The sequence below is a fragment of the Syngnathoides biaculeatus genome, chromosome 5 (assembly GCF_019802595.1).
Source record: "Syngnathoides biaculeatus isolate LvHL_M chromosome 5, ASM1980259v1, whole genome shotgun sequence".
Classification (NCBI taxonomy): domain Eukaryota; kingdom Metazoa; phylum Chordata; class Actinopteri; order Syngnathiformes; family Syngnathidae; genus Syngnathoides; species Syngnathoides biaculeatus.
In genome coordinates this window covers 24,872,184-24,889,058 of record NC_084644.1, presented here as the reverse complement: position 1 = coordinate 24,889,058, position 16,875 = coordinate 24,872,184, and the positions used below count along the sequence as shown (strand labels likewise).

At 38.5% G+C, this 16,875-nt stretch overlaps 1 protein-coding gene across 4 annotated transcripts in view; it reads right to left on the bottom strand.

Moving 5' to 3' along the window:
• The window catches only part of LOC133500874 (CUB and sushi domain-containing protein 3-like), a 299,335-nt gene that overhangs the window by 179,058 nt on the left and 103,402 nt on the right, over nt 1-16,875 (bottom strand). For all 4 annotated transcript variants that reach the window (XM_061820098.1, XM_061820099.1, XM_061820100.1 and 1 more), the window contains 13 exons: nt 15,412-15,489; nt 14,355-14,439; nt 13,218-13,342; nt 12,716-12,837; nt 10,056-10,159; nt 9,865-9,977; nt 9,423-9,605; nt 8,655-8,981; nt 8,125-8,319; nt 7,898-8,036; nt 5,973-6,160; nt 3,737-3,925; nt 379-495 (listed from right to left, as the gene is read on the bottom strand). In XM_061820098.1, the coding sequence (XP_061676082.1) occupies nt 379-495; nt 3,737-3,925; nt 5,973-6,160; nt 7,898-8,036; nt 8,125-8,319; nt 8,655-8,981; nt 9,423-9,605; nt 9,865-9,977; nt 10,056-10,159; nt 12,716-12,837; nt 13,218-13,342; nt 14,355-14,439; nt 15,412-15,489 (1,965 nt within the window). The remainder of the gene's footprint in view (nt 1-378; nt 496-3,736; nt 3,926-5,972; nt 6,161-7,897; nt 8,037-8,124; nt 8,320-8,654; nt 8,982-9,422; nt 9,606-9,864; nt 9,978-10,055; nt 10,160-12,715; nt 12,838-13,217; nt 13,343-14,354; nt 14,440-15,411; nt 15,490-16,875) is intronic.

Below are 16,875 nucleotides of genomic sequence, written 5' to 3'. Positions count from 1 at the left end.
TGCCTAAATCAGTATTGACATTCTGTACTAGGCTTTTTACAAGGTATTTCTGGGCAGCGCACGGCCACAAATTGAACCTTTCTTGTTTTTATAAGACATAGTGTCATATCTCAGTAAAAGTGATTAAAAATCAAGGGCATAATAACCGCAACAGCCTGTAATGTAATTCACCTTTTGTTCTTCAGTATGACTAAGATCGCAAAATTCCTCTGAGCTTTTTGAATATGTTTGCATTCAATGTGCATTGAGTTTGCATCTGACCTGGGAGACATTTTGAGGGACTTCTGGAACACTTTTGTGTGTCCATAACAGGCAAATTACTGCATGTGTGCATGGTTACATGCAAAAGAATCAATGCATGTGTGGTTTAAAACAAACCTTTTCCATGGCTAACCTCCACAGTCCATGTACAGTTCAGGGAGTTTGGATAGAGCTCAGGGTAGCCAGGCGTGAGGATGACACCAGCAGGCCCTTTGATATCCCCACCGCAAGAGGCTGAATAGAATGGGAAGATAATGAATGATAAATGCTGCTATGGAAAAAGAAAACTGTAAATGAAGCAATAAATCCCTCACCTGAAGAGAAAGGAGCAATTTGGATGAATAATGCATTTGAGTCACATCACATCCTATCCTCGTATTTTATGAGGATCTGTAATCCTGCCAACACAATGTTTTTTTCTCTACCTTGTTTCAAACTAACCCTCACTCAAACCTAGACAATAAATCATTCATTGATTCAGCAACCCTGTCTATATACACCTTTCATAAATTTCTTAAAGCAAAACTGCAGTCAGAAAACAGCATGTTGCATTGGATTCACTGATAATTAACTGACACGAGCATACTTAAGGGATTAAATCAGTTTCATTGTAGTCATTACTTTAAAGGTCTTGTATTTGGGCAATTTAGACCTCCATAGAGTGACTCTCTAACATGGACTTTGTATAAAAGTATCAATTTGTTTAAAGAAAACCACATTGGTTTTGTCATACGAATGTCCAGAAAATACACTGACTGCTACTTTTGTTTGACCCAGTTTTGTATCTGCTTTCCCCATATTTGGCTAATACCTCCCCCTTTTCGCTCCATGTAGAAGACCTAGTTATGAGAGCACACATTTGTCAAACGAAAACTTTAAACTTATGTTGACAGCCAGTGTGAACAGCACTGACTCGGGATCCTAAATGGAAGGCATAGATCTTCGCTGTTGATGTCTGATAAACTCGAGAAATTTGAATGACCTTATTTCAGGCCTATCGGCAGAAAAGCCTCTGAGAATGCATGGATGATTTTCATTAATATTCTACATGTTTACTAAGGCCCTACAGACACAATATTGCATCCCAAATACTAGAAAAAGAAAATATTTGGAGAATTTACAGGACATTTAAAGGGATTTTGAATGCAAATGCAAGTGACTCAGATAAGATTTTAATGTAGCACTTAACCTGAGTCAGTTTGTGAAGGCTATGCAGTGGTAATGAAAAGAATGTTTGCTGATGAAGCAATAAAAGCCGAGATATGTATTGTCACCACAGTGATATGATGCTCATGTATGTTAATTATTGAGAAAAATTGAATACAAATAACACCTCTAATCTCATTAAAGGAGGTTGATGAGATAATTCTCCTTGCTCATTGGCTGCTGTGAGTGCGGAGGTTAATGCTACATCCATCTGAAGGTTAATTGATTTAACTGGCTATTGTTCAAACAAGCAATCATTTTTTTCCGTGCAGTCAATGTAATTTACCGAAAAGGTCATTTCATATAAAGGGTGTTGTCGTTGTCCACAATAAAACATGCATGCAGTTGGACAGCTTTTTTTTTTGTTTTCTTCAATCATTTGAGCAAAGTGCTCATTATTGTTTGAATTTGTGCCTGTTTTCTTTGGCCCAAATGCCCCAAAGATGACATTACAATCAAATGCCTGGAAGCCTCTCTCAATATTAGAATTACAGCTCTTGTGAATGTATGTAATTTCAAAGTAATGAATGTCAGATGATGTTTTGGAAGATCACTGCAATGCCTGAGGCCTCACAGCTGCACACACCCCTCTTGTCCTCACTCCTTCCCCCCTTGGCCCTCCAGCGAGCAAAACACATCAAGGCTCGAATCCTTATCCAGCAACAAAATTATATCAAATATTTTATTAATGAGTCAAAATTACATAAAGTCATTAAAAGTGGATGAGTACACTTGGCAAATTGTCTTTATAGAGGGACCAAAGGCAGAAGGCCAAGGCACTTGGTACCAGTCAGGCTCACACCTGAGTAAGAAATGGCCCCGGGCTATGAAGGTAATTTAAAGGCCATTACATCTCATACACAATCTATGACATTTAACAGTATACACACAGTGACAATAATCACTACTTGAGCTCCCGTGTTTCTGAAATCTGCAAAAGCATATGTAAAAACATGGCCTAGAGTATGAGAGTATTGTGGCTAACAGGGGTACAAGGAACATCTGAAGTTCTTGCTTTGAAGCTGAGATAATTTGTTTTCAGGTTTACGCAATTCATGGAATCCCTACCCAAGGTGATGATCTATTAAGGAGAAAGCATGTTGACGAGCGTATGCTTGGTCTACCAATAGCCAAGATACATGGGTCCTGATTTACTAAGATCCCAAATAGTGGGTGGGACATTCCACGTTTATACGAACAGATCACGTACATTTGCCAAAAGTTGTAAAGGTGATGGGTAAGCCCATAATTAAAAGAGGATTGTGGGCTCTAGGTAGCTCTGATTGTTTTCACCATGGAACATTTAGAAGACCACCTTCATTGAATAATGAAGTTAAAAAAGATATACTGAACACCATTTAAAAATATGTTGCTACAGTTATTTTGGGAAAGCCACCAATCACATAAAATCCAGATTTTGTTTGATTTTACTCATCCTGAGTGTCCTGTCTAGCCTGCATAACATTCCATTTAGAAGAGTGGACAGCACCCACAAAAAGCTATTTTCCGAGAGTGTGATGAAATGACCCAGATCCAAGTAAATGCAGTGTTGAAAGTTTTGTCATAGTCGATATGCCATGACTCCTTCTTGGGACTAGTTTCAAGTAAGATCACAGATCATTCCGAAACTCCAAAATTGCACTGCTGAATAGAGAGTATCCTCATTTACATGAGCATTCTATTACGATTTAATTAGGGAATCCCAAACTGAGCCCAACTCGAATGAAAATGTGCTATATTAAATCCTCATTCAGAATAAATCTGAATCTGAATAGAAGTTCACTTGATTTCACATGCGTAGAATATTCCTTTGGTCAAATTGATCAGAAGAAAATTTGTGTCATGTAAACCTACAACTAGTCTTCGTCTGTTGCTTATAGCAACAATCTTATTTGCTGCAATCTGAAGGGACTTGCCATGATAAGGATTTGGAATTCCCAGCTCATATGAATTAGTGTATGGTGCTCTAAATGTCAGCACATTTTTAAAATATCTCCCAAAAACATCTCTATATATTTTTGGGGAGGGGGACTGTTAATTCGGTGCTTATGCAACATTAATGTGTGTACTTTTCATTGCAAGTAGTTTTAATTGGAGTGCTCAACACTACATTTTATATGTTTTTGTTCATACTAAAGCAACATACAATTCATATTCAACACAATTGATGTTAGCATGGTGTGACCTTTGGCAACTGCTTCAATTTATCCGGAACGTCCCTTTGAAAAATCAATTGCCCACCCCTGATTTAACGTCTGCGTAGGCATACCATCACAAGTGGGCAGAGGGTGGCTCCAGAAGTGATTCTTTTCACAAACCAGTGGTTCTTCAAGGCTTAGTCTATATCCTGGATCACATTGGAAGGATATCGTAGCGCCAATGGACAGGTCGTTACTTAGACGCACACCACTGACTGGGATACCAGGATCCAAACAGGAGTATGTGTCCACTGTAACAACTACAAAAAAAAGTGTTTGTTAAAAACACTGTCACATCGCACATTATTGAATGCATTGTTCTTTTAGTTAACAATAGTATGCCTGCCAGTCCTGAATTAAATTAATTTTAACCATTTAAAAACTGAGGACTTGTCATAGCTTATCCGGTCATCTAAGCAAAAAGTCTTGCATAATACAGGATGAAACTTTTTTAAAATGCCCTATACTTTTATTTTAATGTAGCACTCTCACAACTTAAAATGGATGCGTTTGTGAAAATGCAAAGACAAGACATATAGACCAGAAAATAGATAAAACAGCATAATGAGCTGTGGCTGAGCCATACTGTCAATGGCGATGGGGGCCAGAGTAGAATGGGTGGATCAAACTAGCTGAGCAGGCAGTTCCAGGACACTGGTTCTGATGTCAAGCCCCAACTTGGGTCCCTACTTGAAAACTTGGCGAAATCAGAAAGATGAAATCATGGTCCTCTGTCCATATTGCACGAGGTTTCACAAGGACCAACTTCTATGCTGGCAACCCCACATAAGGAAGAGGATGAAACACCTGCAAAAAGGTGTGGCTGCAATGCAGCTATCATTTTAATGACAGACTGTATTTGGGAAGTATTTGTTCATACTATTTATTTTATTATGTTCACTGAGAAATTTTAACTGTGAAAAGGGTTCATCAATTAGTTAAAATGTCACAACAATTAAATGAAAGTTTTCACTCCTGGTTTAGGTCCAAATCCTGTGCCCTAATAGTTTTAGGAGATTGACCAAACCAGTGTTGTCTCCAGGGAGAAAATAATGTCCTTTTCATTTTTTAAATTATTAATATAGAATATAACATTTTACTGATCAATTGTGTCAGAATCATGCATTGCAAGTTTTGAAAACCCATTCCTGTGATTATGTTTCAATTTAATTCTACAGAATACTTTTGAACAAGTGATTTTACAAATGATTTTGGAATGGTCCCCCAAATCACGAAACAAATGTGATTTTACTCGTATTGCTTTGCAGTAGCCTAGGCAACAAAAGAGCAATGCACTTGAAGAGAGCAAAGCATAACAAGGAAAAGACATTTGAGTTCTGATTTCAATTGACAGTACTAACTCAGTTTTATAAATCACATCTGCGATACTGCAAGTAGTCTTGAAATTCATCAATCTCTGTCCAGACAATTAGATTTCTTTCAAGCACTCCACATCAAGCCATAATGATGTGGAAAGAAAATAACTGCTTCCAACAACATTCTCTAAGAATAGAAACACTCTACGCAGTTGTTACTGTACTCCAGTCATTCTCAGTTGGTGTGTTAGGAGCCAAAAGTGGATCATGGAGTGATTTTGGGTGGGCTGTGGACAGGTTGTCAAAATATGTATAGCATCATAATTCAGACTGTTAAAACTGTTACAGTTGCTTTGGTCTCCAGTCTTCATTTCCCAAAAGAAGACCAGACCACTTACCGATGATGCATTTTACAAAAAAGGAAGAGCTCATTCCCAAGATATGCAGTAATATTATTTTCAATATGCAGTTATGGTCATTCAAAATTAATTAATAAGGTGCTATGAAAACACTTTTAAATATATAGTGTTCATATGTTTTCAAAGGCTCTTTTTGTACATGTTCTTTATTTGTGGATAACTTAGTAAGTAGGTTACAAATTGGCGTCAATAGAAAAATGTGCATCCCAGGGTGACAACAGTTGAGAATCAATGCTTGACTACTGTATTACAACAATTTGCAATGATTAACTCTCATCACTCGGACATTCTTTGGCTGAAAATATATGTAACTAACATGACTTATTTAGCCCCCCCACCCTCTCTCAACATGAAACAGACCCAAGAATGACAGACATGTCATACTGGGAAAGACAACTACATGCACATAAGCGAAAGTACTTATAGAGGGCAGAGAAGAAAATGATTACAGGTACAGACAATTTTCTGAAAAAAATACACTTGTTAGATACAGGGATATGGAATTCATTTTGTCCTGAATCTGCATGTGCTTACTGCTCAGTGAAGGTAATATGACATGAAAGTACTGTTACCTTCATAGAAAATTTTGAAGCCACTGTTGGATCTACTGTTGTCTGTGGTGAACAGCAAATACAGGAAGTTGCTGGTGCTAAACAGAAACTGAGGAACCTGGGTGCCATTGAATGAGCCAATGAGAGGTGAAAGCAGATTTGGGCCGTCATGTACCTCCAGAAAGTCATAGCTGAGTTCAGTTTGAAACCTTTAAAATATATGGAGAAGAAACAGGAATTGAGAAGTAAAGACCCGATGAGAATTACACTTTGCATTTTTTCAACACCATGCTCTGCAGCTCAGAATCCATAGCACTTCATATTTTTAATGGTTTTGTGTCCTATAAATAACAGGAGTTGGTTGTCAACCTTTTGGCTATTAGGTGTCACTTTAATAAAATGGCTTTGTAAGTCAGTATGCCATAAGAATGTTTGGTTATTAGTAGCCATTTAGAAATTGCACTACTAAATTGTGAATACGGAAGGAAGTGTATGGGTTTTTTTTTAGGGAGTGTGATGTCAACTCAGTGTTATATGGATGTGTTCAGAATGAACTATTTTTACACTCAAGTTAAATAGGACTCAGAGATGCTGTAGCAGGCTTTTCTTGACATTTTTGTAGTCACAACTTCTAGCAAAAGCCATGGTCTAAAAAGAGCTTTCAGTGCATCAGAGGGATCTCACTGTTCAAAAGTAGTCAGTCAAAGATACAGAATAATTTCCAAGGTATTAAATATACCATGTAAGACAGTGAAGACAGTCATCATTGTGTAGAAAATACGGCACCACAGTCACATTACTGAAAACTGGGCATTCCTCCAAATTTTATGAAAAGAGGGGAAAAATGGTCAGGGAGGTACCCTGTTACCCTGCCCCCTCCCTGCCCCCCCCCATCCCTTTCAAAAAAAAAAAAAAAAAAACCTAAGGTGAAGTGCATCTTGCAAACACACACTTGAAATCTCCCAAACATGTGGGGAACTGTGGTCTGATGAAATCAAGGTTGAACACTCAGGTCATATGTAATTCCAAAAGGTGTGTTTGGCTCAAACAGGCAACAGTGTTCATAACCAAAAGAACACCATAGGTATGGTGAAGGATCATGGCGGGAGCATGCTCTTCAGTGAGAACATGGTCTTTTGTCAAGAAGGAAGGAATTATGAAAAGTTCCAAATAACAGTCTGTGTTACCATAAAACCTTCTGAACTTTAATTGGGATTCATAAGTGGCTCTTTAAATAGTGGGTGCTGACTCCTATTTAATATTAGCTAGAATTCATTAATTCTAAACATAACCTCCGCATCCTTAGTCATAAGAGACTGTTTTTCAGAGGAGATTTAAGACTTACCATTTTACTTTGGCTTTTAACTGATTTATCTTTTATTGTTTGTATCACCTTGTTGTATTTTAGAGGAGGCTAAAGAGTGACTTTTGAAGTTTGTCTCTTATCTGTATTTTATGAATTTTTTTACCATTAGCATCAGTGTTTTCATCTCGAGGGTCTTCACGCTGGGAGTTGTGTATGGTCTGCCTGTGGGGATGCTATCCTGGGAATGATCTCAGGTGCTATAAAAATAAAGTTGATTTGATCGGAGGATGTCCACATTTGTGCAAATACATGATCTCAGTTGCTTATTTTTACTACTCCGTTCGAAAACCTTTATTTTTTATTAAATGTGGAAAAAAGATTTTTCTGCTTCTTCTTTCGGCTTGTCCCATTAGGGGTCGCCACAGCGTGTCATCTTTTACCATCTAAGCCTATCTCGTGCATCCTCGTCTCTAACACCCACTGTCCTCATGTCCTCCCTCACAACATCCATCAACCTTTTCTTTGGTGGAAAAACTTTTGAAATTATTTATCTTGGTCATTTTTTTTTATTGCAAGTGTATATGGTGTGGGTTGGTCTTGTCATGGTTCTCTGGTTGCTCTCCTGCATTGACATACATACCTCTCAAAGCTGATCTTGATGGAGTGTCCTGACTCAGCTTCAATGACCCACTCACAACTAAGTGAGTCTTTGTAGTAGCCTGGCCATCCTGGGGACAGGATGACCCCAGATGGGCCCGAGTAGTGTCCCCCACAGGGAGCTGGTTAGAGGGGGAAAAATGAAATAATTGAAAGGAAGCTGTGTTTTTTGTGGAAACACAGAAACATTGCTCTATCTTATTTGTGTACCTTCACATTTTGGAATGAGGCCGCTCCACATCACCTTGCCTTCCTCGAAATGGCATGTAATGGTGTCAGCACCCTGCGTCTTGATGAAGCCCTCTTCACAGACCACTGAAATGGAACTGCCCAGTTGGAAGCTGTCACCAAAGCGCCTGGCATTCAGCGGTATGCCAGGGTCTGGGCACTCATTACGTCCGAAAGCTTGTAATGAGGAGAAAGACAGCACGAGCTGGTGACATCCACTCTTGTTTTCATGAGAAATCGCTTCCTTGAGGTGTGTAGAGATAAGCTAAATAGATGTAGCTGTCTGTAAGACAGCAAGGAACCTTAAATAGCTTGTTCTCTGTACACAATGCTTACAATAGCTGCTGCTTCTTTCCTTTGACAAGAGACCAAAACGTGCAAACATTCAATTTGCATTTTAACACCATAGCAATTTAAACATGGACCCTATAAAAGCAAGAAAAAAAACGGTAGGGGTATTTCTGGGTGGATGACATAGCTGGTTTCAACGAACTGCACAAATGACCACTCACTGGTATAAGTAATGTTGAACCCTCGCCCTGACATGGAGTGATCTGCTTGGAACTCGAGCTGCAAGATGTGACTGTTGGACGTCAGGTGAGAGGGAACTTCTGCCCCAGAGAAACGCCCCAAAATAGCGGCTCCTGATTGGTCACCATCTTTGATTGTGAGGAAGTCATAGGGTGGTTCAAGGTCAAAGTCATTAAATGCCAGGTGGATTCTGGAGCCAGGCTCTGAGATGATCAACCATACACAGTTGAGGTTGTTCCCATAGCCTTCTGGATAGTCAGGAGACAGCACAGTCCCCATGGGAGCAGTGAAGTTGGAAAAACAGGGAACTGAATGAAAGAGGCAAGAAATAAACAAATGTATTAAAAGAAATAAAATCCCAGGCGAGGCCATTTGTTTGAACAGTTGTACGTCTGTGTCCTTTTTCCCAGACCAAGATCAGAACAGAATATTGTTTGAGCATGTTGACGAGTTGACTCACAAGAGATTTGGGTTATTTTTGAGAAATACATATATCTTACAGTATCTGCAAAGTATTGGTATGAAATCCTTTGGCCTGTTTTTCTCCCTGCTTAACAAGGCATGTATTTACTGGAACATCTCTTTGCCGTTTGACATTCTGTGAATTGCGTTTTACACACAAAGCACTGCGCTGCCATTTTACTGCATTGCAATTAATCTTACAATAGCTTATTGTCATTGTGAACTTTCCAAGCACGTGTGAAATTGCTTAATTTGTTGTCATGAAATGAAATGCACATAAAACTCACATATGCAGATGGGAATATTTGCAGACCACTGATTGTTGTTCTGGCAGGTTATCATTCTCTCCCCAATGAGCTCAAATCCAAACTGGCACTCAAATCGCAGAACATCTCCATTTAAAAAGCCGCTTCCCTCTTGGTAGCCATAAAGTGGTGTACCAGGATCACCACAACTCTCTTTGTCAATTTCTGTGGGTGAGGTCAGTGGAGGGGGACGCAGGGGTGGAAATAGGAGAGATGAAAAATAAAGGAATGAATGAACCCAAGTACAGGAACTGAAACTAGGTTCAATATCTCCTATTAACAGTATCAGAAAATCCAGGAAAAGGGAGTGGAAGACAGCCAAATAGAGTGACGTACAGAAGTGAGTGACTGCTTTACTGACGGAGACAGCCATAGATCACAAGCATGCATGCAGATAGCAGTGTCAGCACTAAACTCTTTGTACCTTTATAGTTGATCTTGAAGCCAATTGAGCCCACACTTTCATCAGATTGCAGATGAAGCCACATCTGATGGGACATGCTGACAATTAGATCCGGGACAAAGCTCCCAGTTAGTCTACAGAAACAAAAAGTCTATTAAACCACAGCACAAATGACAAAATAAATCCACAGAATTTATTTGTGCACTACTTACACTTGTATTATTGTTTTAGAATCCCCTACTTCCCCTCCATCTCCAATCGTAAGTGAATCATACCCAATCTCCAAGTCAAATTCTTCAAAGTTGATCTGAATAACCTGTAGGAAGGACACCTTTACTATTGATTAACTGTAAAAGACAGGAATATACCATACATAACCTTTTCTCTTCAGACAGCGGCTCATCAATATTTTGAGTGATTTTGCACATTATCAATGGGGTTATGATGCATTATACTTCTAAAAGAAGTCACAGGAGCTGTGTCAATAGCTGGAATGGTGTTTCAGAATTTACAAATTATTGCAGAGTAAAGACTTGAATGTGTTCAAAATTTTCTGATACATACCACACACATGCAGGAAATCTCAGTATGATTGTGCAGGCTCCAAGTCATTGCATGACTCAGAAGTCTGAGGTTGTGGTTTGCAACATAACATCAAAATTACGTCTCTCCAATAACCAGTTCCAATTTTCAATCTGCAGCAAGATTCAAACCTTTCGACGAAAAGACAGGCACTGTAGCCCCCAAAGGAGGGAATTGAGGGGAAGATTCAATAAACTGTTCAATTTAAAGTGAGCAAACATAACTACCAAGGGGGTATTCCTCAACTGCCTACCAACGGAACTCATGATACACAATGGGGCATATAACACCCAAACACGCCATCAATTAGGGAAGCAGAATGACTTTTACATTTAATCATACAACCAGTGCACTCCAAATGGTTTACATGTTTTATTGACTACCAACTAATTTACTGTCTATGAATACATTCCAGAGCTTGTTGTTTCCATATATTTATTTGCTTTAGAACAAGTACATCTGGAGACAGCTTTATTTGCCTAACAGACGCTTGACAAGAAAAAGCTAATGATTGTAATATGTTTAATCTCACAATGCTTTGAAGCCAAAACCTTCTGCTAGCTTCTTTGCGGTTCATGAGGTAAGGCCCTCCCCCTAATACTTGCATCAACAATAACAGCAATACCCCATAGAAGTCAAATCACATCAAATCTTTGACTCCTAATCACATAAGCCTTTATCAAACAGTGCATCCCAATGATGCACACACACACACACCACACACACACACACATACACACACGCACGCACCCACACACACACCTACACACACACGCACACAGCGCTGCAAACGAATGATCAATAGCCTTTAGAGGCAGAGCACAACAGTAGCTGACATTCACATCTCTTCACATTACTTTTGATCATAAATGAAATACTTGTGGAAGGCCCAGAAAATTCAACTCCAAAATGATTAATTTCCCATTAGAATTCACAATTTATTCTTCCTCCATCTGTCAATATATTATGAATTCCCTATTAACCAAGTGTACATGTGCTCCACTGCAGAAACATTTACATCTAAAAGCTTTATTATCGCAATACAATTTCATATAAAATTTTCATTATATTGGTTAAATGTCCCTGGATTCATTTGTCAATAAATGATGTTATAATAATATAAATGTGACATCTGTTGATCACAGGCATGATTGGTGGCCACTTGATCACTCTTATCAGTCCACCCTCCAGCCATGGGGCAGAAAAATTCTGCACAGTATAACACAGTGCAGGCATAAGCATAATTACCATAATAACACTAATGGATCAACTTTCTTCTGCCAAGTCAATAGCTTGTTTTCCTCAGGGAATGCATGCTGGCACACTGCTGCAGTGCTTGCCAGTCCAAGCAAGCTATGAACGTGCATTAGCCCTCTCCTGCTAATAAACAATAACAAAGTGAGGTGACACTCCTGTGTACATGACAAACTGGACAGAATACCAATTGTGAGCATGATCTGATGTAGCAGAACACTAATGACTATTAGGAAAACAGCTTTGGCCTCTTCACTTTGGGGACAAGCGGGTCTCATTCAATCATTATTTCTCTCAATTTATGTTATGCCTGATGACTGAGCAGAAATGCTTAGCTGCTGATACCATTGGGTGAAAATGGTTCTCCAACCCCAACACAATGCAATCTAGATATTATTGTGATTGAAGGCAAAGTATAAACATTTTCATTAGACCTTTTACCAACTTGGAACACTGTTTAATAAAGATTCACACATAAAAATGCTTCCAAAGAAAGAGTATTTTCAGAGAAACAATGGTGGGTTTTCACTTAGAAGCAATAAGGGCTTCAATCACAAATGAACCAGGTCAAATGCTAATTTGTCATTATACTTACAAGTAATGGGGGACTATTACGCCTGTATACTGTATATACTATGTTAAAGTAAGTTATATAAAATAACACATGCAAAATGCTACCTCTAATAGCTGGGCCATTCAGTTGCTTCTTGTTTTAAATTGAGGTAATAACCAGTTTTTGACCACATACAAATTACCCCTGAAAGGGCATGGCCACATCTTCCCCTCCAGTTTGGATCAAACCATTGCAGTTATTTTTTTATAATGAAAGGTAAGATCTTAATCATCAGAAAGTATTGAAATGAACAATTGTAGTCAAATGTTTTATATACTATAGCGTGCAGTCCAGTTTGGATGAAAAGGGCTATTTGCCACTGTATCACTGTGATTTCATTTGCTTGCATAAAAAAAGCAATGCATATTAAAAGATGCCCCCATAGCTTAAGAAATGGTGAAAGAACATCCTCTCTTGCTATACCTTGTTTGGATCACTGGCAGTGATGATCCACACACATTGGGAGTTACTTTCGTATTGGATTGGGAAGTTTGGGGATGTGAAGGTTCCTGAAGGCCCCAATAGATTTGATCCACATGTTTTCACTGCAACAGAATAAGGTAAGAGATACAATAAAAAAATGAGAGCATCAAGACTGACTCTCAAAACGTTAAATATCCCTCCAAAAAAGAAGACGACAAAATGGTCATAAGGTAAAGAAATAGCTCTGTGTGTAGTGATATGACAGGAAAATAATTTGGTCTGTGCACAAAGTGGGTCTATTACTTGCATAACTATTAATCAAATTCTGGGAGTTGCTCCATATATTGTGGAATAAAAACAGGCAGAACGTTTTAAATGGGCAAGTAGCAGAGGTTTTTGTTCATAATTAGCAGGAATTTTCTTTTCTCTATCTGTGTAGGTGCTTTATCCAAAGGCAGTGCCTCAATAAGTGTTGTATTTGTTCTTGAGATGTCTCTCTAACCCTTGCAGACGGGCCTGTGGTCGCTCCAAGCTGCAAAGACTTCAGCTACACGCTGGCAGGTAATCGTTTTGGAACCCTGCAGCACATGGTCTTCATCGCAGATAAATTGAACAGTTGCTCCAATGCTGAGAAGAAAAACATCATTAAGGCCTGAAAAAGCAACCAATTCTTCAAAAAGTGGCTCCCGATGAAATGTCAAAGTCATTATTTATTTCATGCCAATGCTTACAAGTGAACGTCAATCATGACCATTTTCTGGATAAATAATGTACCTGTAATTGATCTCATGTCATTGCATGATTCCTTTCAGATTAATTTAAAAATATCTCCTTTTGTCATCTTTTTTGCATTTTTTGCATAAAAGCAGCATGATTTGCAATATAATATATAATAAACCCTATAGTTCTAACATAGTAGGGAACGAGAGACGTAAACTGTCATCTTGACCACAGAGGGTATGAACCTCCATGGCCCCGCGTTTTTTTTAACTCAGGTCTTTAAAGCTCCATAAGATAGTATCGGCTTTTATAAGTCCCGTAGTTGGGGGAATTCTAATTCAAAGACAAAAGTATGAACACAGCATTGTCAAGATGATAAAATAATTTGTTGGGGGAGGGTGATGACTTAAGGCAGTGGAGCTAAAACGTTTTTCTAGAAAAAGCTCCCATGTGTACAATTTGTTTTGAGATTAATGAAACATACACAGTTCAAAAAAAAATACCTAGGTGGGGACTAACAGACCCTTACGAAACCTTTTTTTTTCCACTTCAATATATTTTCAAATGTTGACCTCAGAATCAGAATTAAAACAATAACTCAATTGAGCTCACCTCATCTTGTTAATGGCTCCTAACCGCATTTGTCAGTGTGGTGAAAAAGGTGTTTCTGCTCTTGACAAAATAATTCCCATGCCCGCATGCTAACATCTGTTATCAATTTTTATTGGAAAAAAACACTGTTTGCGTAACTTCCTGAGGTGTCTAGGTCACAGTAAGTGGCAATGAACCTGACTTTAAATTTGAAAAGTTAGATGGTATGGCAAATCTTTTACAGTATGTGATCACTAACCGAGAAATGAAATAATCGGTTGTCACAGTCTTAACTTCCTTAACTTGAACTGCAGGGAAACAAAGTTACCTGAAGTCTGAGCCGATCTGTTTGCCATTTTCTGGCTCTCCTGGGGCAGGACAGTAATTAGACAATTGCTTGACACCTTCATTCACTGAACAACAGAGAGGAGGGAGAGGCTTAAATGGACAAACTTTGCACTTCTACAAACATCCACCACAGATACAAGTACAATGGTAATGTCAGTGTAACTTTTCTGTATGTATGGCGAAAGAATCTGGCTTTATAAAAATTGGCTCCATCTTTCAGAGTCACATTTTTAAAGGTCAGCTATTTACCAGTTAGGTTGTGAATGCACACGTCACGTTAAAGCACCAAGGGTAAATGCAGCTCTTCTGCCTGTACTGTGCAAAGTACAACAACAGGATATGTGGCTAAACTAATAAAGAGAAAATAACCTTCAATAGACAAGTTAACAGCAGATAATTTTGTTTGGCCACATATTCAAACTACACTGCTGCAAACTACAAGCACCATTGTAGAAATATAGTTGCAAAATTGCAAAAAAAAGAATTGATAAAGCTCTTGTACTGTACTGTGTGTAACTGTAGCGCTGTTATGTATGTTCGTACGTGGCCCCATACATAGCTAAGCATATACAGGAAGGCCATACTGTTTCAAGTTGAGATGCTTCGAGGTTAGGTTGTAATGTTTTCAACAAATTAATTATTGAAAGTAATTGTCTTTTCAGTTGTATACAAGCTATATTATATCCCATTATTGTCTTTGCAATGTGCTTCAGTTGAAAATATTTCAATTGCTTTACGTATTCAGGCGTCTATGCGATATAGATATACTGTAATGTATATGAATGAAGGTTGATTGCTAAATGTCATCGGTCAGTGGACCTGAAATGAACTAATGGAACCCTGAGTGGTAGCGAGGTAACTGAGTCACCACAAAAAAACTGAGACTCCACTACTGAAATATCAAGAACTGTAGCTTACCTCCATTACCAAATGATAAGACCAAATAAGAAAGAAAGAAACACCTCAAACACAAGAACCTACACAAATGAAAATTCCAGCCAATGAAAACAGTTGAATTGGAAAAATAAACAACTTACTCAAAGACAGTTTGCTAGTGTTGTCCTTCCCCGGTAATAATTTTACACCTCTGGATTTATGCTCTCCAGAGCTTTTCACTGGTTAAAAGTAACAGACAAAAAAAAAAAATCATTAGATAAAAGAAGTTACAGTATTAGACATGAGATGAGTTGTCTTTGCTTTCAAGCCTATGAACACCATGATTCAGTTATTATAGGTGGGGATCATTAGCAAGATATAAAAGCTCTTATACATTCCAACATTTTGCAGTAATTACGCCGTACTCCAAAATCATTTCAAATTCACACTGCAAGTTTTCATCAAAAAGTTAATAATCTTTTGATCTAGCAACAGATTCATTGATTACAATAGACAAAACCCATTTCCAATGATGTTGGGTCATTGTGTAAAATGCAAATAAAACAATTTGCTAACTATTTTCAAATTATATTCAATGTAATACATGTATCCATCCATTTTCTTTGCCGCTTATCCTCACGAGGGTTGTGGGGAGTGCTGGAGCCTATCCCAGCTGCCAACGGGCAGGAGGCGGGGTAACCCTGAATTAGTTGCCAGCCAATTGCAGAGCACACAGAGACAAACAGCCGCACTCACAATCACACCTAGGGGCAAATTTAGAGTGTGCAATTATTGTTGCATGTTTTTGGGATGTAGGGGGAAACAGGAGTACCCGGAGAAAACCCACATAGGCACGGGAAGAACATGCAAACGGCACACAGGTGGGGCCGGGATCGAACCCAGGTCCTCAGAACTGTGAGGTCAATGCTTTACCAGCTGATATACCGTGCCGCCCAATGTAATACAGTACAAAGAAAATATATTTAATGTTCAAACTAAAAATGGAGAAACAACTGCATCTGAGGGTGTACAACAAGCCAGAATGTGAAAGAATTCCACCTACAAAGTTTCAACAATTACTGTCCCGAATTGCGAAACTCTTACCAAGCGTTGCTAAAAGTAAAGGGGACATAACACAATGGTAAAGATGGCGCTGTCCTGGCTTTTACACAGTGTCCCACTTCAATTACAAGTACTTCATTGGAATTGTGGGGTTATTAGATTGGGCGGACAAATTACATATTTAAAAAAATATATATATCAAAGCAGTGCCCCAGGACTACATTGCAATAATTAATTAAACACAGTAGGGGCATGATTGCACAGAAAAGACAGGTGATGCAATCTTCTGTGATCATGTTGAAACATACACACAATAACCTTCAGCAATGAACCAAGTGTGAAGCAAAATATGGCTTCCTGAATCTTAAAAAAAAAAAAAGTGCCTTTCTGCATGTACTATATTTTGCTGTAGGTTAAAGCATTAATACAGGATTTAAGAAAATAATAATTGAGATTGTGGATCAGTGGCTGTGTCAATGATTATCCTAATTTGACAGATTCCATATTTGCATCGATGATTAACAGAAGCTTCAGGGTTAAATCATCTTCCTTAACTTCTATTA